At 53.8% G+C, this 24317-nt stretch overlaps 1 protein-coding gene across 3 annotated transcripts in view; it reads left to right on the plus strand.

The window, feature by feature from the left end:
• The window catches only part of ACSS1 (acyl-CoA synthetase short chain family member 1), a 49495-nt gene that overhangs the window by 9450 nt on the left and 15728 nt on the right, over nucleotides 1-24317 (plus strand). For 2 of the 3 annotated variants that reach the window (XM_037743071.1, XM_017541441.2), the window contains exons 2-6: nucleotides 1117-1213; nucleotides 20667-20866; nucleotides 21803-21978; nucleotides 22354-22506; nucleotides 23768-23915. In XM_037743071.1, coding sequence (XP_037598999.1) covers nucleotides 1117-1213; nucleotides 20667-20866; nucleotides 21803-21978; nucleotides 22354-22506; nucleotides 23768-23915 — 774 coding nt within the window. Of the gene's footprint in view, nucleotides 1-1116; nucleotides 1214-4124; nucleotides 4340-20666; nucleotides 20867-21802; nucleotides 21979-22353; nucleotides 22507-23767; nucleotides 23916-24317 lie in introns of those variants that run through there. The other variant, XM_037743070.1, reaches the window with a different exon arrangement.

Raw genomic sequence — 24317 nt, forward strand, 5'->3', positions numbered from 1 at the left:
ACACACACGACACACACACAGATGTCGGGTTCCTTGTGTATGTAAATTCGGGTCTGCCACTGAGCCTCTTTTTAATTTGTCTTCTTGTTTTTATTTTCTTCTATTTTTTGGGCTTTTCTTCTCTATCATTTTTCTATTAATAGTAGTTCAAAGAACTTTCCTGTGTCTGCTACCAGTATTAGTAATTTTTTCCAGACATCTGTCTTCATTTATTACATTTTTTGAGGTATAATTTACAAACAGGATACAGGGGTGACCTTGAGCAATCAGGTGGGCAGGTGCGACTGCCCCTAGAGCCACTCACGGGGCTTGAGTCTCCGCATACCTGGGGACCCACCGATGGGCCAGTGAGTGAGCAGAGCTGGCTTGAGGGTTGCCGGAGGGACTCACCTCTGGAATCAAATGAGTAGTGACCAGTCTGCCATCGGAGGGGCCCCCTGCTGCTAATCCTCAGGCTTAGGGTATGGCACAGAGCTGACCTCTTTCTGCCGGCCGGTCATGTGATGGAAGCTTGGGTAATGGAGAGGGAGGGCAGCAGAACTTCTGGAAAACCAGGAGGACATTTCCTCATCACGAGCCACTTCTTGGAACAACGCTGGTTTACTGGGTGAACACGTCGGGGAGTTGGGTCCTTGTCCCTTCTTACGCCTCTAACCCTGGGGGCAGATCAGCACTGGGCACCTGGGAACTGCAGGGGCCACGCCCTGAGACAGAAACCACCTGTTTGCACTGAGTGTTCTCTCCAGCAGCTCGGACTGCAGTGCCTGGCCCTGGCTGCACTTCAGAACCAACCAGGGAGCTTTGTAAGCCCAAGGCCCATTGGGTAGGGTCTCTGGGGATGGCACAGGAGATGCCAATGTGCAGCCAGGGTTGGGTCCACTGGTGTGAAACAACCACTTCAAAATATTTGCAGGACATTACCTTGTACCTCTGAGATCATGTTTGTTTACCCTTCTTGCAAAGAGGTAGAAATGTCATCACTGATGAGGACAGGGTCCTAGTCAGTGTGAGCAGAGAGAGCCATAGCAAACTAGACCCCTTCCAACCCCCCACCCTGGCCGAATTCCCACTCCAAAAGCACCACGTGTAACATCTGCAAACCCTCTTTTTGTACAGTCAACTGCTTGGATCAGCATGTTCAGAAGTCCCCCGAGAGTGTTGCTTTGATCTGGGAGCGCGACGAGCCTGGGACTGAAGTGAGGATCACCTACAGGTACCGTGAGCCCTCGTGGCCTCCATGCCTGGTGGCAGCCTGGGCCTTCCCCTCTGTTTGGGGACAACTTACCATACGCCCGTGCTGGGCCCATTGACAGAGCAGGGTTACTTGGCTTGGATGGAGGCCTGGCCTTTTTGTTCACTTTGGTGGCCCTTAGGGTCTTTAGATTCTCACTGAAGGAATGGGGTCTTCTGAAACCAGCATCACGAATGTTCAAGGTGTGAGGGAGGCGCCTGGCTGGGGCCTGTGTGCTGAGTCTGGCTGCCCGGGAGGGGCTGTCTGAGTCTCAGGGAGCGCATTTTGGCTTTGGAAATGCTCTCCTATCCAGGAAAAGTAAACGTGAACACAAGCAGAATGAAACACAGTAAAAGCCGGTCCAGCCTGCCTGGCCACACTCTCAGAGCCTTCGGAGGGTGGGACAATAAATAAAATCGTCTTTGGAAGACCTTTTTGTTTTTAAGCTGATCTTTTTAGTCTTTGATTCCTTAAGCAGCTTCTAGGTGCCAAGCGTGCGTCTGAAGATGCTGTGTGCATTGGGGGTTTGTGCTGGCCTTTCCCGGCCTTCCCCAGTCCGCTTCCTGTCAGGGCTGCTGTGTTGGTCAGCACCTCGGTTCTCCATGCAAGCCCCCTTTGCCTGAGGCTCACCTTACCCTTATAGAGATGCCTCAGGCCCACTGTGCCCCTAAACTGTGAGTTCCTAGGTCCCCATTGCACACAATCATCAAGCGTGATTACTCTCCTGGAGGCAGCTCCAGGTTCTTCTTGTCCAGCCACTCAGCAGGTCTTCACTGGGTGCCTTCATGTCAGTATGGGCTGGGGTATGTTGCAGTAACAAACAATCCCCAGACCCACGGCAAAGCATGGCTGGGTGGCCGCTGTGAGCTGAATAGTCAGGAAGGCCTCATGGAGGAGGTGACGTTTCAGCTGAGGTCCTGTGGACCAAGACGAACAGCCCTGAGGAAACAGGGGCAGATCTGGGGCAGGGGTCCCGAAGCAGTGAGGAGGTGCATGTGTCTGGGAAACAGGAGTGAGGGGACGTGGAGGAGGAGCATTCCGACAGGCAGGTCTGCACTGGGCGGCCTGAGAGCAGTGGTCACTGCCCTGCCACTCGGGTGACTTGGGGGATGACGAGGCACTTGTAGTTTCCTGTTTGTTTCTTGAACTCCAATTTTATCACAGACCAAATTCACCAAACTTGCTAAAACTGTGCTCATGTTGACTTTTGGATGCAGACGAGTGATGCCCGTGGATCTGCTGCAGCTCCTGGGGGGCCTGTCCTGCTTGTCCCTCCCCCAGGCCCGTCACAGCTTCCACCAGCCTTGGCCGCGGCTCCTTTGCTGACCCGACTCCCCACTGGCCAGACTCACAGCCTATACGGCATCTATTTCTTATGTCTAGCCCCTGGTTGCAGACGCAGTGTGGCCCACAGAACAGCAGTATTCTGCTGCCTGGGAGCCTCAGGCCCCCCTGGACAACTGAGCGGGTCCCCAGGTGGCCCCTTGGCACTGGAGTGCAGGGGGCTCTGAAAACCCAGGCTGCTGTAGCTGCTCCTCGCCACGGCGGGCCCAGCTCCATTCACCTGCGAACAAACCTCCTTCTGAGAAGGAACCTGAGGCTGCTGCCCGGGGAGTTGCTCTTCAGTAAAAAATGAAAACCCTCTCTTAGGGGGTGGGGTGGAAGGAGCCAACTGGACACCTGGAGGTCCAGCAGAGAGGGCCCAGCCATGGCACTCCCCCAAGCGCCAGTCATCCCCCAAGCGCCTCCATCAGTCTCTCAGGGGTACCTGGACCCTGGGGCAGGTGGGCTGTGCGCGACGCCCCCTTGGCTGGACGCTGCCTGTGGGCATGCTGAGTGCCTGCTAAACAGTGGTTCAGTCCGTGAGCAGGGCTGGAGCCCTGTGGAGATGTGTGGTTAAACATAAACCGTGTGAGAATTCTCAGGACCGCAGCCAACCTGTGGAAGCTCAGAGCAGCGTCAGGTTCATGAAACTGAAATGGCCCTGGCAAAAATACTTAGTATTCCGTCTATAAAAATAAACAGGGCCAGTCGTGGTGGCTCATCCCAGCACTTTGGGACACCATGACGGGCGGCTTACTTGAGGTCAGGAGTTCGAGACCAACCTGGCCAAAATGGTGAAACCCCGTCTCTACTAAAAATACAAAAATTAACCGAGTGTGGCGGTGTCTGCCTGTAGTCCCAGCTACTTGGGAAGCTGAGGCAGGAGGATCACCTTAACCTGGAGGTGGAGATTGCAGTGAGCCGGGATTGTGCCACTGCACTCCAACCTGGGCGAAAGAGGCAGAATCCATCTCAAAAATAAAAATAAAAAGATGTCATCCCAAATGTTTTTGCAGACCTCAGCCAGGCTCAGTACCAGGTGACTATTTCTATTCACTGTTTGAGTGAAAAGTGCTACCTGTAATTGCAGCCTGAGGGATGTGAGTTCCTTGTCCTGGTCATGTGAGGTTTCTGATGTGAGGTTTTCTTCTTCCCTTCTCTGAGGAAAGTTCCCAGACATTGGTGCTGGTTGTCCTGCTGGCAGACACGTCACTGCCACTGAACACAATGCTTTCCTGCCCACGGGCCTCGTGCAGTGGCCTCTAAGGTGTCCAGGATGGTCGCAGTCTTCCTTGGCTGGAAGATCAATGTCCAGACTTGCAGCCTGTGCCCTTTAAAGAAACCCTGTGGGGCTGGTAGAGGTTGGGACGCTGGTAGCGATGCAGGAAGCTTGCAGGTGGCCGGGAAGTCTGTGTTACAATCCCAGCTGACCTGGCGAGGGAAACCTCGAAACTCTCACCCCCACCGTTACCTTAGGCACAGGTGACACGCTGGGTCAGCGCAGGCAGATGCAGCCCTGGGAAACCTCCCGACCCTCACCCCACTGTGACCTTAGGCACAGGTGACGCTGGGTCAGCACAGGCAGATGCAGCCCTGGGACGGGTGCCCATGGCCTTTGCTCTGCAGTGGAGCATTTGCCATTCCAGCTTCCAGGTCCTCGGGGGTACAGGGTCAGCAGAAAGAGGCATGTTCTAGTTCTAGTTCAGTACCCTCCTGCTGCTGGCCGGTGACGCTGTGCAGCCCCAGAGTCTCCCAGGGTGGTACTTTCCCATCTGTACACCCCGGGTAATTATCGCGATGTAGATGACTGCAACGTCAGCCCAGGGAGATGACAGCCTGAATGCAGTAGCAAGTAAGAACAGCTGTGATGACGTAGCTGCTATTGATTACTCACTAGGTTCCAGAGCTGTTTTCCGCGTCACAACTGGGCAGTGACGTTGGGCCTTGTGCTGCCGGCTGGCTGCAGGGCTCGGGAAGGAGGAGCCCCTCTCCTGCCGAGGTTTTGCCATGCTTGCTCATAAGTGCAGTGCTCACTTCCCACTGGGACGTGAAGGGCTCAGCCTGGGACGTCTGCCCCCATCTCCCAGGGCAGTCTGCCACCTGGGACCACGGTCCCAGCTCCATTCCCAGCCTTCCTCTGCCCAGAGCCAGCTGAGGCAGCCCTTCTCCCATGGAGAAGCAGCAAGCCGTAAGTCCAGAGCAGAACAGTGCCTGCCGTAGGCTGTGGGGCTGGTGGCCCCGAGGCTGTGGGGCCAGACAGGACTCTGGGCAGGCAGTGGCTCCTTCTGGCTGTCTACCTGCGCTTCTCCAGCAGGTGCCCATTTTATTTTATTTTAATTTATTTGTTTTTGAGACAGGGCCTCAAAAATGTCACCCAGGCTGGAGTGTTGTGGTGCTGTGTCACAACTCACTGTAGCTTCAACCTCCTGGGCTCAAGTGATTCTCCTGCCTCAGTCTCCCTAGTAGCTGGGACTATAGGTGTGTGCCACCAATCCTGGCTAGGTTTTTTATTTTTTGTGGAGATGGGGTCTTGCTATGCTGCCCAGGTTGGTCTGGAACTCCTGGGCTGGAGTGATCTGCCCACCTTGGCCTCCCAAGTGCTGGGATTGCAGGCGTGAGCCACCGTGCCCGGCCAGCGCCTGTTTTAGAAGACTGTCCTTCACACTGTAGCTCACATGGGCAGGTTCTAGAGACCTGGGGGGCGGGGGGTGGCCCTGTGGAGAAATGTAAGTTCCTCTCTTTTGGGGAGGTGGTGGTGGCCCAGGTAGGTGAATGAGGCTTTGAGACTGCCTAGCTGGTGTGCTTCTCCCCGCCTGGAGCCTGGGCCAGGAATTTCCAGGCTGGGGTTGGACCCTGGGTGCAGGAAGCAGCCTGAGGCCCTGTGCAGGCCCAGATCTTCTCAGCCAGGGGGTGTGCCCCACACAGAGGAGAGACCAGGCTGTGGGTGCCAGGCTATGGGTGCTTGGGGAGGCTCTGAATGAGTGAATCTCTTCTCTGAGGGTCTCTGCAGTGGGGGTGGGGGGTGGGGCGACTTGAACTTGAGCTTAAATGAGAGCGTCTTAAGCCAGAGGACCAGGTGTCAGCTCTGGCTTATTCTATGGCCTTAGACCTATCCTTCTGGGCCTTCACGTCCTCATTTGTAAAAGGAGGGATTTGATGACCCCAGGGTTCCCACGCGGGTAGGCGTGCGTGAAACAGAGGAGCGGAACTGGGCCCCAGGAATGTGCGGAGCACAGGCATCACTCAGTGGTCCGGGAGCTGTTCCCCTGTGGAAACTCCCGCCGGTGGGGGCGATTTCTGTGGCTGTTCCATCCTCCACTTTTTACTGGGTGGGGTTGCATACAGTGAGAAACCCTGATCAGAGGAACTGAGGGGACGTCAATGTCAGGCCTCCCCCACCTGCCTCAGAGTCCCCAGGGGCTGAGAGAAGGCTTTCTCCCTGGGCGTGCTGGGATGGGAATGGGGCTTTGCTGCGAATCTGTGTAGGCTGGCCCCTGATGCGGAGGCCTGCAGGGCTGTGCAGGACGGGGCCTGCTTGTTCCCCTAGCGAGAGGGAGCTGCCACACACTTCAGCTGTGGTGGGGCGGAGACTGAGGCTGGGGCCACCTCTCTGAGACGCTTATTTCTGTCCTTGGCCCTGGATGTCTTTGAACACAGCCACTAGAGAGGTCACAGAAGTGGCTGGTCCCTGGGGGAACGGGGAAGCAGGAAGTTCTGTCACAACCCTCCCCACGGCTGGAGAAAGCTTTGGGGAGGGTGGAGTTTTGAGAGGCAGAGGAAGGGGAAGTGTGATGAAAGCAGGAAGGGCAGACCGCTGAGGACGTGGCGGGGGAGGGGCCCGGGACCAGGTCCGGTGCTGGTGGGAGGCTGTGCCCTGCCCGCTCTGACCCTGGCTGTGGACCTAGAGACATCACTCCACCTCTCTTACCCTTGGTTTTCTCATTTGCAAAATGCAGTCACGCTTCTCCTCCACTGGTCTGCCGGGCGTGGGGAGAGCCATGTGGGATGAAAGCCAGAGGCATGCCCGTAGGATGAGGGTTTGTTTCAGCTGCGGGTCAGGGCCACGTGAAGGAAGGCCACATTTCAGATTTGAAGAAGGGCAGGACATGGGTGGCCCCTTGGCTGCTGGGGCTGGGAGTGGGTGGGTGGTGATTTCAGGCGTGGGATGGTACTCAGGGGAACTTTGCCTGGGAGGACATGTGCATCAGCTGAAATGTGTCCCCTCCTAGTGTCCCTAGTGGGTGACCCTTGCCCTTTACTCTTCCGCTCACCCCCAAGTTAATTACCCTAGTGGGCATGCTCCTTATCAAAACATCAGGGCAGCTGGGAGAGGATCCTAACTCACGGAAGGCTGTGGGGGAACAGCCCTGCTGACCCAGGCGTGATACACTGACTGTCTCGGAGGGCAAGTTTGGTGTGGCCTGCGGGGCGTCCAGGGTGGGTGAGCCATGCAGTCCCGACCTAGCTGCCCCACCTGAGAGGAGGGCGCCCGGGCAGCCTCTAAGTCACTCAGGCTGGGATGCTTGATCAGGAATCTGCATGCTAGAGCCAGAATCTGATACGAACCCGTGTTACTTAGGAAGGACTGGTTTTAAAGCAGCACCCACCTTTCCTCCAGCCCCAGGCTGCGGCTGCTGCTGCGGGAGTGTTTGGGATCTTCTCATACAGGTTGCCTGCTCTCCGTCGAATTCTCCTGGGCGCTGAGGTCCTGGCACTTCATAGTTTAGAAAGGCCCCATCTTCAGATTGCAGCACAGTGACCCACACTAAGGGAGCTTATCTTTATGTCCACAGAGACCTCTTTGATGAGGACAGGACCTTTCTGAGAGTGATCTGGGACACAGTGCACCAAGGTTTAATTCAAGGGGCACACATGCGAGCAAACGCCTGCCATGGGGCTGCACCCAGCTTTTGTGACCCCCTGCTGCCATGCAGGGGCTTTGAGGATGGCCCAGTTCTGGGAGGGGAGGAACAGCTGGCTAAGGGGAGGGGTGGGAGCTAGCGGGTGATGGTGAGGAGGTGGGGAGGGGCGCAGGCTGGTGGTGGCACCACCTCCCTAGGGGGAGGGCCACCCCTGGAGATGAGTCTTCAAGGACCAGGATGTGGCTTTGTGGCTCCTGTTTTGCATTTTCCCTCCTGCTTCTGCAGGCACTAGGTGGGGGGAGCGGGTAGGTAAGTGACTTGGACCTTTGCTGTGGGCTGCACTGTGGGGTCCCTCCGCCCTGCCATGTCCAGTCCCCACCAGCACAGTGTGGGCAGCACAGAGGCCAGTGGGTGAAACCTTCTCACCTGCCCAGAACTGCAGCTCAGCTCAGCTCAGCTCACCCCTATCCCTTCTCCATGGGGGAGCTACATCTTCATTGCCGAGTTCCTGCCCTTGACACTGCCTAGGCAGACACAGAGTGAAGGTGTCACCGTGTTAGATGTGGGGTCCAGTGCATGGAATGGAAACCAAAGCCCATTCAGTAGTGAGTGTGCCCCTGCGGCAGGGTGCCCAGTGCAGCCTCGGGTGGGGGATGGCAGTGGGGTGAGGATGGACCAGACCTTCTAGCTGGCCCGGGAACCCCTGATTCCTGGTAACGGGCCTGCATGCAATGCCTGGGATGGATGGGCAGCGGCCCTCCATCCCCCTCAAGTCACTTGGTGTCTCCTCGGTGTCCAGTCTGGCCTTGCCACCCTTACCCTGCCTCCGCGGGTCCGCCCTTGGTCAGAAGCTGACACCAAAGATCTCAGTTCATATTGATATTTGCCTGGGACCCTGACTTTTAAAGCTGGGGACTCTGGTATCCCCAGAGGAATAGGAACTTGGGAATTCACGCAGCTGGAAATATCCCCCAACTCTGGCTCTGGTGGATGTATTGAGGAGTCTCTGGTCCCATCAGAAGTGAGGTTCAGGTGTGAATGGGACCCCTGGGCTCTGCAGCTGAGGCTTCTGGCCTTCCACAAACTTCTAAATAAACATCGTCCTGGTGTGCCCAGGCTCAACTCTGCTGCATGCAGACAGGATGCCCTGTTGCTGGCCAGGGCCATGTCTTCCAGACATCTGGGGCCCCAGAGGACCAGCAGACACTCATCAGGCACTGATACTAGCTGGGGAGGAAGGAGCTTATGGTGCCAGAGGACTCCAGGACCCTTTGTTCAGGGTTCAGGGGCCGAGAGTCAGCTGCCAAAGGCTGTGGAGTTACTGGTGCCAGACAGGGGGTGATGGCACGGTGCTGGTGGCTTCTCAAAACGGGCCTTCCCGTCATTCTTTCTCCTGCCCCTCCCCATGGCTGTCTTTACTTCATCTGAATGTGGTGACAGTAGGGGGTTGGGATGGGTGGGGTTTTGATAATTTCCCATCAACAAATCCAGTCCAGTTCCCCTAAGAAGCCTGGAGAGAGGTTTCAGGACCATGGGCAGATATGGCAGATGGGTCTGTGCCCTGTTGGGACCAGTACAGTTCCACTCTCCTTGCTGGTTCTGCATGGACAAAGCCTTTAAGGGAACAGCCTCGACCAAGGGAGGGAGGCCACATGGATGGGGAATTCAGAAGTGGTCACGCAGGATCTTCTTATATGTGAACATCTTCAGGCATTCCTCATGTCTCCAAACACGCCAGGGAAATTGCCAGGCAGCTTTAGTGATGTGTCACTCTGCTTGGAATTTACAGCAGTGATCTCCAGCTGCAGGCCATATCTCAGACTCCCCTGGGGAGGGTTGCTAGTGAAACAGCACTCAGGCCCTGCTTGGTCTGCTCCGAGTTTCTGGGAAGGCCCTGGGAATCTGTATTTGAAGTGCATCCCCGTGAATGGCACTGCAATGGCCTGTCAGGAATCTGTCAGAATTCAGTTGCAGAAAAGGGAAGTCACCGCTGTTCTTTCAAGCAGAAAGGGAGTTTAGGCAGGGTGCTCCCAAATCCCTGGGAGGTGGGAGGAGCAGCCTCTGGGTGGACCCTCAGCCCCGACCTCTGGCACAATCAGAAGGGCCTCCAGAGACCTCATTGGCACCGCTGAGTTTCCAAACACACGGCTGCAGCTTCAGTCCAGGGCTCAGGATACCACCATTGCTGCTGGTTCACAGTGAGTGGGACTGCCCCAGGAAATCCAGCATCCTCCAGACACTCTGCACAGCAGCAGGGCAGCAGCCCGCCTCCCATGCGCAGCTGTCTGAGGCAAGCTGATTCACAGATTCTCGGGGGCAAGGGTGTTTCCTGTGGAGGATGCCAGGCTGGCGTGGATGCGGAAGGAGAAGACACTGTGGTGACTACAGGCAGTGCCTGGCCAGCGGGTGGGTTGTGGAGCCTGACTGGACTGATGCCTAGACTCCACCACCCACGGTTAGGGCAGAGGACCCTACTTGTGCCTTCTCAGATCCCAGGCTGCTCGAATGGAGCCTGGTGGTCCTCCATCTTCATGCAGGTGACCAAACCCTTAAAGTCATTCCAGTGTGCAAAGGCCACCACAGCTGTTCAAGGTCTGCCATAACTAACAGGCTCTGGGCTTCACCCTGGTATATTCGTTTCACCCACGGTGGCTTGTCTCGTGGATTCCCTGTGGGCCAACCTGTTTTCAACAAGAATAGTCTTCTGTCTTCACATTAGAAACCCATTAGCTTTTTGGACCTGACAACTAAATTGTGGGCCAGTTTTCCAGGCTCACATTTAGTGTAGTTTCTGGCATGTCGTCCGCAGTGAGTAGGGCCACTTTTGTGGAAGGGCACCCCTCCCGAAGGGGTGTGCAGCCTGGTGTGGATTCCAGCGTCCCTGGGGTAGTGCCTTTGAACAGGGATGAGCTGCAAGGCCATGTGCAGTGGCCCGGGGACAAGGATGCCATGGGAGTGTGTGGGTGTGCTCTCAGGATTGGCACTGTACCCAGATTGCAGTGCCATCTGTGGAAGCCCAGCCCCAAACTTATGCAGACCCTCCATGCCATCTTAAACCCAGGGTCAGCAGAAACTGTGGCCTGGAGGTCACACGGGGCAGACTAAAAAAGATGCATGCCCTTGCTCCTCCCCTTCCTTCCAAATTAACAGTTTAAGTTTTTATTAGCAATTACTTACCATTAAATGAGTAATTATTAAATAAAAGGATTGAAATAATAAATTATTAGCAATAATTGTTAATAATGCAATTTCCCTTTTAGTTAATTTTCAAATAATTGAAAATTAGTTCAAGTGAACTTTAAGGTCGGGGTGGGGGATCTGGGATGTGGCTGCAAGGAGAGAAGAGGCGGCTGCCCCGGGGCCGGGGGGTTTGCGTTTTGGGGTTGCAGACTCCCAGGCCGGGGCTGGTGTCGAGCGCTCTCCGTGGAGCAGTTGTGTGTGCACATCTTCCCACTGCCTTGTCCAGGCAGTCCTATCAGGAGCCGAAAATCAGTGGTAGAAATATTTGCACCGTGATCCCTGGCAAATGCTCTAAGTCAGGGCTTCTTTTGCTGAGAAACTGATTGTTGCCCAGCACAGCACTGGGCAGCAGGAGCCTCCTGTTCTCTGTCGGAGTTCGGTGCTTCTCTAGGCTGCTGCCAAGAGGCAGGAAAAGTTGCTGGGACCGAGGCGGGTGTGCCAAGTGGCCGTGCTCTTTGGATTTCCACCTGTGCGGCTGTGTCTGCAAACTTCCCCTCCAGTGCTTACTCTCTTCCAGGTCTTAATCTGGAAGGTTCTGTGGACTCCCAGGAAAGCCTGAGACATAGAAGGACCCCCAACCCGTGTCCAGGCTCTGGAGCATTCTATATGAGGTTGGCTGCCCTGTGTTCTGGGCTGTGGTAGAACCATCCAGAGAGATGGAACAGAGGGCATGTGGGGCGTGGAAACCTAGAGCGGGATCTAAAAAATCTCCTGTGGTTTTTTTTTAACACAGGGGAAAGTGAATGTTTACAGAATGTTAAAACCTACATCCCTTTCCAAATTCCACCAGGGAAAGAACTCACTTCTGTGGCTTTCTCCCGGGAGGTAAACAAGCCTGCTCGGCAGCGGGTGGATGTTCAGCCAGGGCACCAGCTGTTCTCTGGGCTGGCTTCCAGAACTCGAGTCCCCCAGTGTGCTCTTGTCTTGGGCTGCCAGCCTGCAGGAGCCTCCAGAGCTCTTCAGCCATTGACACCTGGTTCCCGCAGTCATGTGAGCTGCCCTTTGTGTCTGGAAGGGAAAGAACTTCCTTTCTGGAGACAAGATTCATGCCAAAGGCCAAGTGCTGAGGTCCGAGGGAAACCAGGCGTTAACAGGAATGAGGACAGAGCTTTTCTGGAGTCTGGCCTGGCTCTTTCATCCCGCAAGGTTTTCTTAGAAGCTGCCTGCATGCTGGGCTGTGGTCAGAGAAGAGAAAAACTAAGGATGTGGGATTTGACTGGGCTGTGCCTGGGAGGCCTGCCCCGGGGCGGGTGGCCAAACACTGAATGATGAAGGAAAACGCAGTCCCACACCCACACACCCACCCTCCGCTCTGTCTTCCATTCTGGTGACAAGAAAGGCTCTACTGAACCTCCATGAGTGTGGAGGCTTTTGGCACTTCTACTGCTAACTTTCCCTTTTGAACAGAGAATCAGCCTCAGGTTCAGAGCCTTTGGTTCATTCTTAGAATTCTAGCTCAAGAAAAATGTTACTAACTAATGATAACATTGGCAGGTGGCCGGTCCTTTGAAGTCTGGGGGCCTGTGCAGTAGGAAGGGAGTGGCTCCGCTGCTCAGGAGCTGGCTGACAGCAAGGCCAGTGGGGCCGGGCCTGGGTTTCAATCTTGTCCTGACTCGTTCCGCTGAACAGCCTTGAGAAAGTGGCTCAGCTTCTCTGTGCCTCAGTTTCCTCAGCAGGAAACTGAAGAAGGGAATGGAAGCTCAGAGCCCACCGGCTGCTGTGTGAGTTAAGTGTGTTCTCTGTGGGAAGCACTGGGAGCAGCCCTGGGAACAGGACATTTGCTTGATAGCTGTTCTGTCCTCGTTCCATGGGATGGGGCTGTGAACCAGGGGTGAGGGTGGGTGGGAGGATGGGCTTGGGGAGGAAACATACGCTGGATGCTGAGGAGCTAGAAAGCCAAGGGCCTGGAGGGGAGGTTCCCCGTGTTCGCAGTGAGGCAAGCATGGCTGGAGAAGCTGGGGTAGCCAGCAGAGGCAGCGGTGACCGGACAACATGGTGGGTGGCGGTGGGCTGTGCAGAGCACGTGGGGTGGACTCGCCTTTCCTCTGGCCTTTTGGAAACACAGGCCTCTGGCTGAGTGCCTGGAACCCCCAGGCTGGCAGCAACCCCATCTGTAGGAGGCTTTGCATCCTTGTCAGATCCAGCCCTGCCCTCAGCCCCTGCTCTGGGGACATGCAGCAGGCGGACTGTGCAGGTGAGGTCTTCATGCAAGGCATCTGCACAGCTGAGGCACCTGGGCCCCGAGCCAGCTGCACGGAGACTGAAGCTCGCAGAAGGCAACCTGGCATTTTGCATCTGCCCTCCTGAGAAGGAGGCACCTGGTGTGCTCACCTTTCTTAAGTGTCTATCAGTGTTCAATAATGCTCTTTTTCCCGTGTCTTGTCGTATTTTCTGCAGTCATTATTGCTGCTGTTTACAGGTCACCTTCAAAGCTGCCTGCAACTTCTTATTTGGTTCTCCGTGACCACCTTGGTAGCGGGTCCGATTATTAGGCCATTTCACAGATGAGACAATTCAGGCCCCAGCGGTGTGGGGGGCTGCGTTGGGAACCCTGCCCTCTGATCAGCCATTGCTTGGCTTCCATTGAGATTCTCCTGACTGACAAACTTGCAGGCAGGTTCAGTACTTTCCACAGAGTCTAGCAAAACCTCAGGGAAGAGACTTTCATTTTCCTTGAGGAATTTGGAACACACGCAGCTTTAGTGATCTCGTTACTGGCTGAGCTGGCATCATTACTGGCTACTCAGCTCATGTCTCCTGGGGGCCCTCGCTGTGCCTGAGCCCGCCTTGGCGAGCAGCAGCTCTGGGACTATTCATGTTCAAGTGCGGCTGCCACTTTATGTTTTCACTGCAGCTTCTCTTTGCTGAATGTCACCGTCACGACATCAAATAATGACATGAGAAGTTTCATACTTGGTTTATGAGCCCTGCTAACTGACTTCCTGGCCTTCTGTTCTCTCCGGGGTAGTAAGGAGCAGAGTAAGCAAATCTTACCACCACTGAATGAGAGTTGCTGGCTTCAGTAACATCAGAGCCAGAGGAGTCTGCCAGGAAGGAGGGAATCTGTTCCCCAGGCCTGGGTCTGTGACATGTGAGTTGGCTGTCCAAGCCCTGCGTGGCCCTCCACGCTCCTGTGTGAGAACGGGTTTGCCTCACCAGGCTTCCCTTCCCTAAGGCTGGTGCTTTCTTCTCTTACCACCTTTATCTTTCTGACACAGCGTGCTGAAGAAAATATAAAATTCTAGAGACAGCATAGGAATGTCCTTTCAAGTTTTTCCTCCAGACCATGGAGCTGACCTCCCCCAGCCCCCTGATTGTGCCCAGGAAATGCTTTGTGTCTGTCAGAGGCCTTCACTTACCAACACAATCACCTCGGTTTACTTCCCTTATTGGCAGAAGAAAATAAAAAGTATCTAGGCTGGTCTCTCAGAGAGGTGTCCTTCCCATTTTCTTCTCAGAGCATTTGCTCAACAAATGTATCTTGAGCATCTTATATAAACTAGGTAGATGCTAGCAAGAAGGCAATAAGCAAAACCCAAATTTCTACCCAAGCAGCCCCTGTACCTGATGGATAACAAAGAAGTCTGTTAGCTAGTGTTTATTTCATGAATACTGAGTGCCAGAATCACTGTAAGTAATAAACAATCACGCATTCTCAATTTGTTTGTTTGTTTTTTTGGAGACAGAGTCTTGCTCTGTCACCCAGGCTGGAGTACAGTGGTGGGATCTCGGCTCACTGCAAACTCCACCTCCTGGATTCAAGTGATTCTCCTGCCTCAGCCTCCCAAGTAGCTGGGATTCAGATGTGCAGCACCGCACTCGGCTAATTTTGGTATTTTCAGTAGATATAGGATTTTGCTATGGTTGGCCAGGCTGGTCTTGAACTCCTGAACTCAAGTGATCTGCCCCCCTCAGCCTCCCAAAGTGCTGGGCTCACACCTTTAAAGGTGTAAGCCAGTATGCCCAGCCTTAATTTGTTTCTTTTTTTTTTTTTTTTTTTGAGACGGAGTTTTGCTCTTGTTACCCAGGCTGGAGTGAAATGGCGCGATCTCGGCTCACCGCAACCTCCGCCTCCTGGATTCAGGCAATTCTCCTGCCTCAGCCTCCTGAGTCGCTGGGATTACAGGCACGCGCCACCATGCCCAGCTAATTTTTTGTATTTTTTTAGTAGAGACGGGGTTTCACCGTGTTGACCAGGATGGTCTCGATCTCTTGACCTCGTGATCCACCCGCCTCGGCCTTCCAAAGTGCTGGGATTACAGGCTTGAGCCACCGCGCCCGGCCTAATTTGTTTCTTAAACACAACAGCACACACAGGACTGACTTACCCTGGGCCCTCATCAGGAAATGTCCAGGAGGAAAAGATACTTTGAATATGAATCATGACAAAATGGGCCCTGACTGAAAGATAGATAAATAAACAAGTAACAGTGTGTTTCTTCCTCTCTTTTCTCTGAACTCTGTTACCAGCTGTTTCCAGTTTTGGACTAATTTTAAATTCGGAGGGTGGGAGTGGGGGCGGGGTGCATTTGTACCGAGTGCAGGCAGTTATCATGTTGGTTACAATTACTTGCAGTCAGATTGTATCTTTAGCATTGGATAAAAGGTATTTCCAGTTGATGTTAAGAGTTGGCAATAAATCTTCTTCCTTCCCTAAGGCCAGTCAGCATTGTCCTAGTGTTGGGCACCAGGCCAGGAACAAGAGGCTAAATGTGTGTTTTTGTGCACATCGTTTGCATTCGTCCACCCAAAAGCTTGACCCAGAAGAGTCTACATTACAGACAGACTTAAATATCCTGCTCAGTACCTGAACAACAAGTGTTATATTTCTTCTTGGACTTAAAAGTAAAACTTGAACTCATTTCAGTGACTCAGAGAGCTGCATGTCCCCATGCTTTGGAAACCCACTGCTGCTGCATACGAGGATCCTGCAGATCCTGCAGGCGGTGAGGAAGCCACTGTTTCCTGCAACTGTAGCCTAAGGCACCGTCACTGAGCGGCTCATTAGCTCTCTGATACAGAAACAGTAACATTTCCGTTTGCAGAAATCTGAGGAATCATGAATATCCAAAAACATGCTTTCAGTTTCTGAGAACTTGGGGGATGGCAGGATCACTTACTTGGACAACACTTATTTTTCAGTGATTTGAAGACCTGGGTTTGCTGACTATTTTCCAATGATATATGTCTGGAGGATACTGCTGATGAAAACTGAGAGTTTAAACTTAAAAATCCAGGCTTCAAAATTCAGCCGGGTGTGGTGGCTCATGCCTGTAATTCTAGCACTCCGGGAGGCCCAGGAAGGTAGATCTCTTGAGGTCAGGCGTTCAGGACTAGCCTGGCCAACATGGTGAAACCTGTTTCTACCAAAAATACAAAAATTAGCCAGGCGTGGTAGTTCGTGCCCATAATCCCAGCTACTCAGAAGGCTGAGGCAGGAGAATCCCGAACCTGGGAGGCAGAGGTTGCAGAAAGCTGAGATCACACCACTGCACTCTAGCCTGGGTGACAGAGCGAGACTCCATCTCAAANAAAAAAAAAAAAAAAAAAGAAAAAAGAAAAAAGAAAAAAAAAAAGGGTCAGCTGGAGAGATCCGGAGAAATTGGGATGGAATTAGATTGGGATAAACGGAAAGTCTCCTTTAAAAAAATACAAACATTTCCATGACCATAATATGAGAAAGCCCCAGTTAAAGGGCATCTGCTACGTGTACTAGGGGTTGGGACGTTGCAGGTTAGTGACCTCATGTTGAATTTGAGCCACCCGTCAGGTATTTTAAAAATCCATATGGTCGGCTGGGCGTGGTGGCTCACACCTGCAATCCCAAGCACTTTGGGAGGCTGGGGCAGCTGGATCACCTGAGGTCAGGAGTTCGAGACCAGCCTGGCCAACATGGTGAAACCCTGTCTCTACTAAAAATACAAAATTGGCCAGGCGTGACGGCACATGCCTGTAATCCCAGCTACTTGGGAGGCTGAGACAGGAGAATTACTTGAGGCAGAGGGGAGGCAGAGGTTTCAGAGAGCCGAGATCTCGCCATTGCACTCCAGCCTGGGCAACAAAAGCAAAACTCTGTCTCAGGAAAAAAAAAAAAAAAAAATCCATATGGTCTTAATTAACATGATTGAATATAGAATTGAGGTCAAGGGCCTGGGTATCCACATTCGGCTTTGGGCAGGCACCATGAGAATGTGGGGGTCCATTTGATAGCGTGGGGTGTCTACCGAGACACCCCCAAAACTTTGGTAGTTTGAGTGTGGTCATGGAGGGCTGGACCAGAGAACCTGGGGGAGGAAAGCTTCAACGAAGATGAGGGGCAGGGAGTATTCAGGAATTTGAAGGGCTGTCATTGACAAATTAGATTTATTCTGGGCAGCTTTAAAAGACTAAGAGTACGACTAAGGGGTAGCATTTGAAGAGCTGTAAATCTTGGTCCAATTTCTGGTAGACTGTTTCCCTATTAAAGTGACAGAGAGGTGGCCCCATGAGGTGAGCTCTGGCAGTGTGATGTCTAAGCAGAGGCTGGACTACTGTGGGGGGGAGTGTGGCTGTCAGATTTCAGAACCCCAGGGAGGCTGTACCACATGAAGTCCGAGGATCTTTTCCACTTAAAGGTTTATTTATGACTTTGGCAGAGAAAACAGGAAGGGACAGAGCTCTGAGATTTACCGGATCCAATGCTTTATCAGAAGCCTCTCCTCTAGACTCAGCAACAAAGTGTGGGACTCACCAGACCCAGCTGCAGCTCTTGGGCCCATGTTGAGGCCCCTCAATCCTCCAGGGAGCCCGAGTCTCTAGACCCTCCCTGGAGGCTGTCGTTTGGCTGTCCAGCTCCAGTGACTGGGTGACTTCTGCTCCTAAAGGGAAAACGTCATGACTCTTCTTTCTGCCTCAGTCCTCCTCCCAATAGCCAATCTATCCAGAAAGTTCTTCCTGCTGCCCTTCTCTGCCACCCCCAGAGGTTGTACCACCAAGTCGAGCTGCTCAGTGCCCTGCTCACCTTCGCATGTGCCATCATTTCCACATTGCAGCTGTGCTCCTGGAGGACACTTTCCCTGTCAATTCCTTTCCCCAATGCAAACACCTCACTCACCCCGGAGGTGCCTGGAATGGGATTATTCACATGTTAGGAATTCACTGAAGTGAGTTACCTGATTTTTGTCATTTTAGAAAATGATTTCAAAGATTTCTGAGTTTTCGTCTTATGGGAAAGACAATACCTACTGAATGTTTGGCAGAGTTCCAAGTCATTCTTGCTTCTTATGAATACTTGTGACAGCTGTACAAGGTGGAGGGTGCTTGCTGTTTCTCAGATGGTCACGTGGCAGCTCAGAAAGGTAAGCCCCCATGCCTAGGCAGCTACTACAGAAATCTACCCGAGGCCTTTCTGTAGCGACAGTCCAATGTCCTTTCTTGGCTCCAGATTGCTGCCCTCCATCTACACAACAGGGACTGAATTTCATCACCATTGACTGGTGAGCATACATTCAAGCATTCATCTCTCCTTGTAGTGAGGCGTAAGCTCTCAGAACTATGAAAACGGAGTCTGGCCGAAGATGTTGAGTGACTCTTGAGCCGGTCGCAGGCAACCCCAGCCTCCTCCCTGGAGCAGCAGGAGGTTTCTGAGCCCTAGATTCTGTAGAGCTTGGTGTTGGGGGTTTTCCGGGAGAGTGTTCTGTCTTTTATCATAAACCTTGGCAAGGGGTGGGGGGCGGGGGCACCGCTGAATGGCGTCTTTGTCCTCTTTCTGAAAGCCTGAAGGAGAAAGATGAAATCCTACAGAAGAGGCCGCTGGAGCCAGGCTGGGCAGGCGTGCTGGGCGCGGGGAGAACTGCGGGCTGGCCTTGCGATCTGGTTCTCACGCGGTCCCGTCTGCGGACGGCCTTGGGAAGAAACAAAGGCTCCTTGAGGCCGCTGCCCGAGCTGCGGACCGCTCGTTTTCATTCCGCCGCGGTTTCCCAGAATGTCGAGCTTCACTGTTCCTGGGAGCCCTTTCCTTGACTACCCTTTGAACAGACGGAAAGCTGTGCAGACACGCTGCCAGGGAGGGCCCTTGCGAGCCCGAGGAAGATCTGTTCTCCCGGACGCTGCAGAGCGCAGGGGTCGCCGGCTGTGGCCTACCCCGCCCCCGAGGAGCGGCCTTGGCTTCCCCTCATTCTTCCTTCTGTGTTAGCTCTTTTTGTTGCAAATAATTAATTAAAACCAGTACATTAAGAGTGGGAAAGTGGTTAATGCAACTGCCAGGTCCAGATTCGCAGGGATGAGGCGCCGAAGGAAAACCGTCTTGGGATCGCTTCTGCTTCCTCCACTTTCCGCTGCGCGCCCGGCAAGCGGGCGGCTCCCGAGAGTTCCCAGTTTCAGTATGGTTGACTGATTGCACCAGGTTGGCTCAGGTGTCACTGCCGAGACAGTCGCTTGCCCAGGGAGATGCCGTGCCCTGATTGGCGGGTGAACCTGGTGACAGGACCTAGAGTGGCCAGAGAGGAAGTGCACCCACGCCATGTAGACGTGGGCCACGTGGCGGAGGACACGGGGGCCGCGGGGATGCCCCTCACCCATCTTGTGTCCAGCACTTTCCCTTCCCCTCGTCCATGGTCCCCTAGCTTGGGGTGAAAGCCTGGCTGCTTGCTCTACTGGCCCGTGCTGCCTCGGGGCTGCAGGGAGATGTGGCAGCCCTGCATGCGGCCTTCCCTCCCTGTGGACTCACTGCGGCTTTACAGAGCTGGGGGTCCACCCTATCTGGGCCTGGGGCCCTGCCCACTGAGAACGTTGCTTGGTGCCCCTGGCCTGTGTTGATTCAGAAATCTGGGACCTGTCGTTTCTCGACTAAATGTCTTATGAGATCAGTCTTTCTTTTGGAGGGCAAAGTTTTCAGAAGTTTTGGTACCGTAATGATCTATGCTTCAGACACTTGTGGTCCCTGAGAAACTGCTGCTGGAAAAGGGGATCCCCATCCAGATCCCAAGGGAGGGTTCTTGTATCTTGCCAGGAAGGAATCCAAGGGGAGGGGAAAGTGCAGCGAGAGCAGATAGTTTATTGAAAGCTACTCAGTTACATGGCAGGGCATCCTCAGCAAGAAGAGGAATGCCTTTGTTTTTTTGTTTTTCTTATATAGAGGCCTTATCTATGTAAAAACTAAGCTATGGTTCCCTGCGGGTAGGCTGACAAGATGACAACATTTATTACTTTGTTGATTGAAAGAAAGTTATCCTTGGCATTTCAGTGCCTAAGTACATCAAAGCACGCCTATAATCATCTTTGTTGGCTGTTTCGGTGGCTCACACCTGTAGTCCCAGCACTTTGGGATGCTGACATGGGTGGATCATGAGGTCAGGAGTTCAGGACCAGCCTGGCCAATATGGTGAAACTCCGTCTCTACTAAAAATACAAAAATTAGCTGGGGGTGGTGGGCGCCTGTAGTCCCAACTACTCAGGAGGCTGAGGCAGGAGAATCGCTTGAACCCGGGCAGAGGAGGTTGCAGTGAGCTGAGATTGCATCACTGCACTCCAGCCTGGGTGACTGAGCGAGATTCTGTATCAAAAAAAAAAAAAAAAAGTGTATGTGATGCAATATGTAATTGGACATCTGGACATTCTGTTTTTGCAAGAGTTTGTCTTTGCAGGTATTAAGCTGCTTCCTCATCTACAAACATCTTATGACTGTGGCTTGTGACTGGCAAGGAATGTGCCTTGCTAGTTTTAAGATGGAATTAATTCTAAATGGTGTCACTGTGGCTCCCCTGTGCTCCTGTTTGCCCTAAGTAGACTTAAGGAGAGCCTTATCACCCTAGCAGTGTGGCAGTGAATCTCTGCCAATAGCGATCTATAAGTGTTAAAAACTTTGCTTTTTCTGGAAAAGTGCTTTCTATGCAGTAAGTATTCAAGTGCTTGTCATCCTGGCACTGGGCTAGGTGTATACGACATACAATTTGCAGTGTTGTTCCACCCCAAATTGTTCTGTGTTTTGGCCCTCCTCCGTCTCTGATGGCTTTCTCTTTCCCGTGCTGCAGGGAACTGCTGGAGACCACATGCCGCCTGGCCAACACACTGAAGCGGTATGGAGTCCACCGTGGGGACCGTGTTGCCATCTACATGCCAGTGTCCCCATTGGCTGTGGCAGCAATGCTGGCCTGTGCCAGGATCGGAGCTGTCCACACAGTTGTCTTTGCTGGCTTCAGTGCGGAGTCCTTAGCTGGGAGGATCAACGATGGTGAGGAGGTGGGCCTCGGGAGGGAGGAACCCTGGAATTCCTTGAGCCTTGTTCCTGGGGGCCTGGTCATCAGTGTGGAGACCATCAAAGTGCAGACGTTAGTAAAAATGTCACACAGACAAATGACAGATGCTACTAGGGAGAGGCACATGGCTGAAGGAGAATTTGTTCTGTGGGCTGAGATCTGGGTTTAAAGGGAGAGTTCCAGGTGGAAGGAATGGCAGAGGCACAGGCTGAGTGGGGGTGGAGTGCAGCATGAGGGCCTAGTGGAGGCAGGTGCCCTGCAGGGTGAGAGAAATGTGGAGGGTGAGATGAGGCTGGAGATGCACGGGGAAGGTTCCGCAGGTCAACAGCTGGAAGCCTTCTATCCTGAGGAGTGAAGGGGTGGACCGTCTTTGGGGATCCGCAGTCAGATGAAGGGGGTGTGTCTTCTGATCTCTGGACAGTGAAGGCTCTTAGCCCACACAGGTCACTCTAGGCAGGGCCTGGCCACATGGGACACCTTCGGGCTTGGCCTCTGGTTGTCCAGATTTCTCTGTCTCTGCCTCTCCATGTTTCTCTGCCACCATGATTGCTGCAGGTGGTATGATGGCCCCTCTCCTGGGGTTCACTCCTCGGCAGACGGGAGAGAAAAGTGGAAGTCTGGTTGGGAAATTACCTTTATGGTGCTGACTCAAGGAGGAAGAGTTGAGTTTCAAAGTAATTTCTCTCTGGTTCCTTCCCCTTATCCTCAGAGCTGGGCAAAGGCCTAGCGCTTCTTCATGGCACACACGGGCTGGACAGCAGGCAGCCCCTCACATTTTTCATTGGGTCTTTAACTCAAGATTGGACTGAGTCTGTCACACTCCTAGGCCTGGGATGTCCTGTGTGACTCAGAGCTATGAGGATCAAAGCGGAGAGGAGACTGATCAGAAATGTCTGTGTTGTCTCTGTTAGCCAAGTGCAAGGTGGTTATCACCTTCAACCAAGGACTCCGGGGCGGGCGTGTGGTGGAGCTGAAGAAAATAGTGGACCAGGCTGTGAAGCACTGCCCCACCGTGCAGCATGTCCTGGTGGCTCACAGGACAGACAGCAAGGTCCACATGGGGGATCTGGACGTCCCGCTGGAGCAGGTGGGTGACCTTGCTTTGCACAGTGCGAGGGGGAGAGTCATTATCAAGTTAGCTGGCTCTGAGGTGTCTCGGCTTGTGGTTCTCAATTTGGGTTCCCTAGAGGTGTCCAGGGTTCCTCTGTGGTATTTGATGAGCTTGACCACCAACTGGGAAGACAGAACTCCACCACCACAAGCATGTTGAAACACTTGCTGTAACACAAGTGATTGCACCACCCTTTTGTTTTGTGTCCTTTCCACATTTGGAATTGAACTTGGGCAGGTCAAAGCAGGTGAACTCCGAATCCCATGTGCCAAGTCCTGCCACGGAGGGGAAGTGCTACTCTCAGGGAGGCTGAGTGCCCTTGGCGGGCTGTTTCTTTCTTCTCCCTTGCAGGAAATGGCCAAGGAGGACCCTGTGTGCGCCCCAGAGAGCATGGGCAGTGAGGACATGCTCTTCATGCTGTATACCTCGGGGAGCACGGGGATGCCCAAGGGCGTCGTCCATACCCAGGCGGGCTACCTGCTCTATGCTGCCCTGACCCACAAGGTACAGGCCTGTGCAGGGTGGTGCTGGGCCCTTGGCAGGGCTCTGGGCAGGGGCAGGGCGGAAGTCTTCCTGCTGCAGAGCAAGGCCCGTAGGGATGAGAAGCCAGTGCTTCTTCCTGGCCTGTTTGGGGCAGGGCCCCTCGAGTCCCCCCCCACCCCATAGCTCCTCAGGACCCTGGCTGCCACAGGCCCCCACTGCCCTGTCTGGAAACTCCCGGAGAATCTGACCATGTAACTGCAGCAGCAGGACACTGGGGGCCGCTCACCCAAAGATTTTTAAAAGTTTTTTTTTGGAACAGGTACAGAAAACCACTTAAATGTGTGGCTTAATGAATTATGAGGCAAATGCCACTTTGATCAAGAAATGGAATGTTGCCGGTTTCTCAGTAGCCCCTTCGAGGCCCATCTGGCCACAGCCCATTCCTCTATGCCCTGATGTGTCTCATGCCCCTGCCCTGTGTTTTTCTTCTGATAGTTTTGTGACCCAAATGTGTGTTCGTGGGGCTCACTGCAATCTGCCTCCTGGGTTCAGTCGACCCTCCTGTCTCAGCTTCCTGAGTAGCTGGGATTACAGGCATGCGCCACCACACCCACCTAATATTTTTGTATTTTTAGTAGAGCCGGGGTTTTGGCATGTTGGCTAGGCTGGTTTCGAACACCTGACCTCAAGTGATCTGCCCGCCTTGGCCTCTCAAAGTGCTGGGATTACACATGTGAGCCACTGTGCCTGGCCTAAAATATTGTTGGTATGTCTTATAAATCGTTTTAAGCCGAGGCTCCCCGTTTCCTTACACTTGGCCGTTGTCTCGTCCAGCCATTTTTCTCTGGTGTCCTTTGGTCTGGGGCGTGCCCATTGTTCCTCCACCCTGTGTGTTTCCCGCACACAGGAGGCTGGATCCTCAGATGGGCTCAGGCTGCGGCCGGCTGCTGTGGAAGAATGGAGGATTCAGAGGTCTGTCCTCTCATGCTCCTCAAAGCGGGTAGTGCTTGATGCCATTCTTGGCCTTGTGGCTTTTGTTTTTTGCAATTTTTAAGGGATTTTAAGAATTGTGGCGTAAGGTAATGCAGAAAGGCGTCCATGCATTAAACATACAACTAGATGGCTCTGCAGTGCCCCGCCTGTCCTGCTGCTGGAGGCATGTGAGGAGCCAGCCGCCTCTCACAGTTACGGACTGCAGCGCACGCACGGCTGTTTCCTCGTGACGTGGCGAACGTGGTGGGGCGGGGGACAAGCTCCTGATGCTCCCTTCCTGTCTCTGCAGTTTGTGTTCGACCACCAGCCGGGCGACATCTTCGGCTGTGTGGCCGACATCGGCTGGATTACAGGACACAGCTACGTGGTGTATGGGCCTCTCTGCAACGGTGCCACCAGCGTCCTTTTTGAGAGCACTCCAGTTTACCCCAATGCTGGTAAGGATGGTGAACCCTGTTTGACACCCCTACTGGTGTCAGGGGAGGGAGCGCGAGGCTCAAGGTTTGCAGAGAGGTTCATGGAAGGGCGATGCCCAGGCTCTGGTGAGGGTATGGCTCTCGCAGTCCTGCTGTAGAGATGCCTGGTGGGGCCAGGCACTAGGTCTTCAGGAAGAGCCGATGGGCAGCAGCAGGAAGTGTGACTTGGCACCGGAGGACATCTCCAGGCCCCCGCTCCAGCACTCCTGCCCTCTGCCTTACACTGCCGGCCTCGGCCATCACTTTGGCATCTGTCTCACCTCTAGGCCACCTGCCCAGATCCAGCCCTTTCTCGAAGCCAGGGCCAGCTGCCCACCTCTTCTGTTTCCCCAGCCCTGCCCCCTGAACCTTCAGGGCCATCCC

The sequence above is a fragment of the Cebus imitator genome, unplaced genomic scaffold, assembly GCF_001604975.1.
Source record: "Cebus imitator isolate Cc_AM_T3 unplaced genomic scaffold, Cebus_imitator-1.0 Scaffold134, whole genome shotgun sequence".
NCBI lineage: Eukaryota > Metazoa > Chordata > Mammalia > Primates > Cebidae > Cebus > Cebus imitator.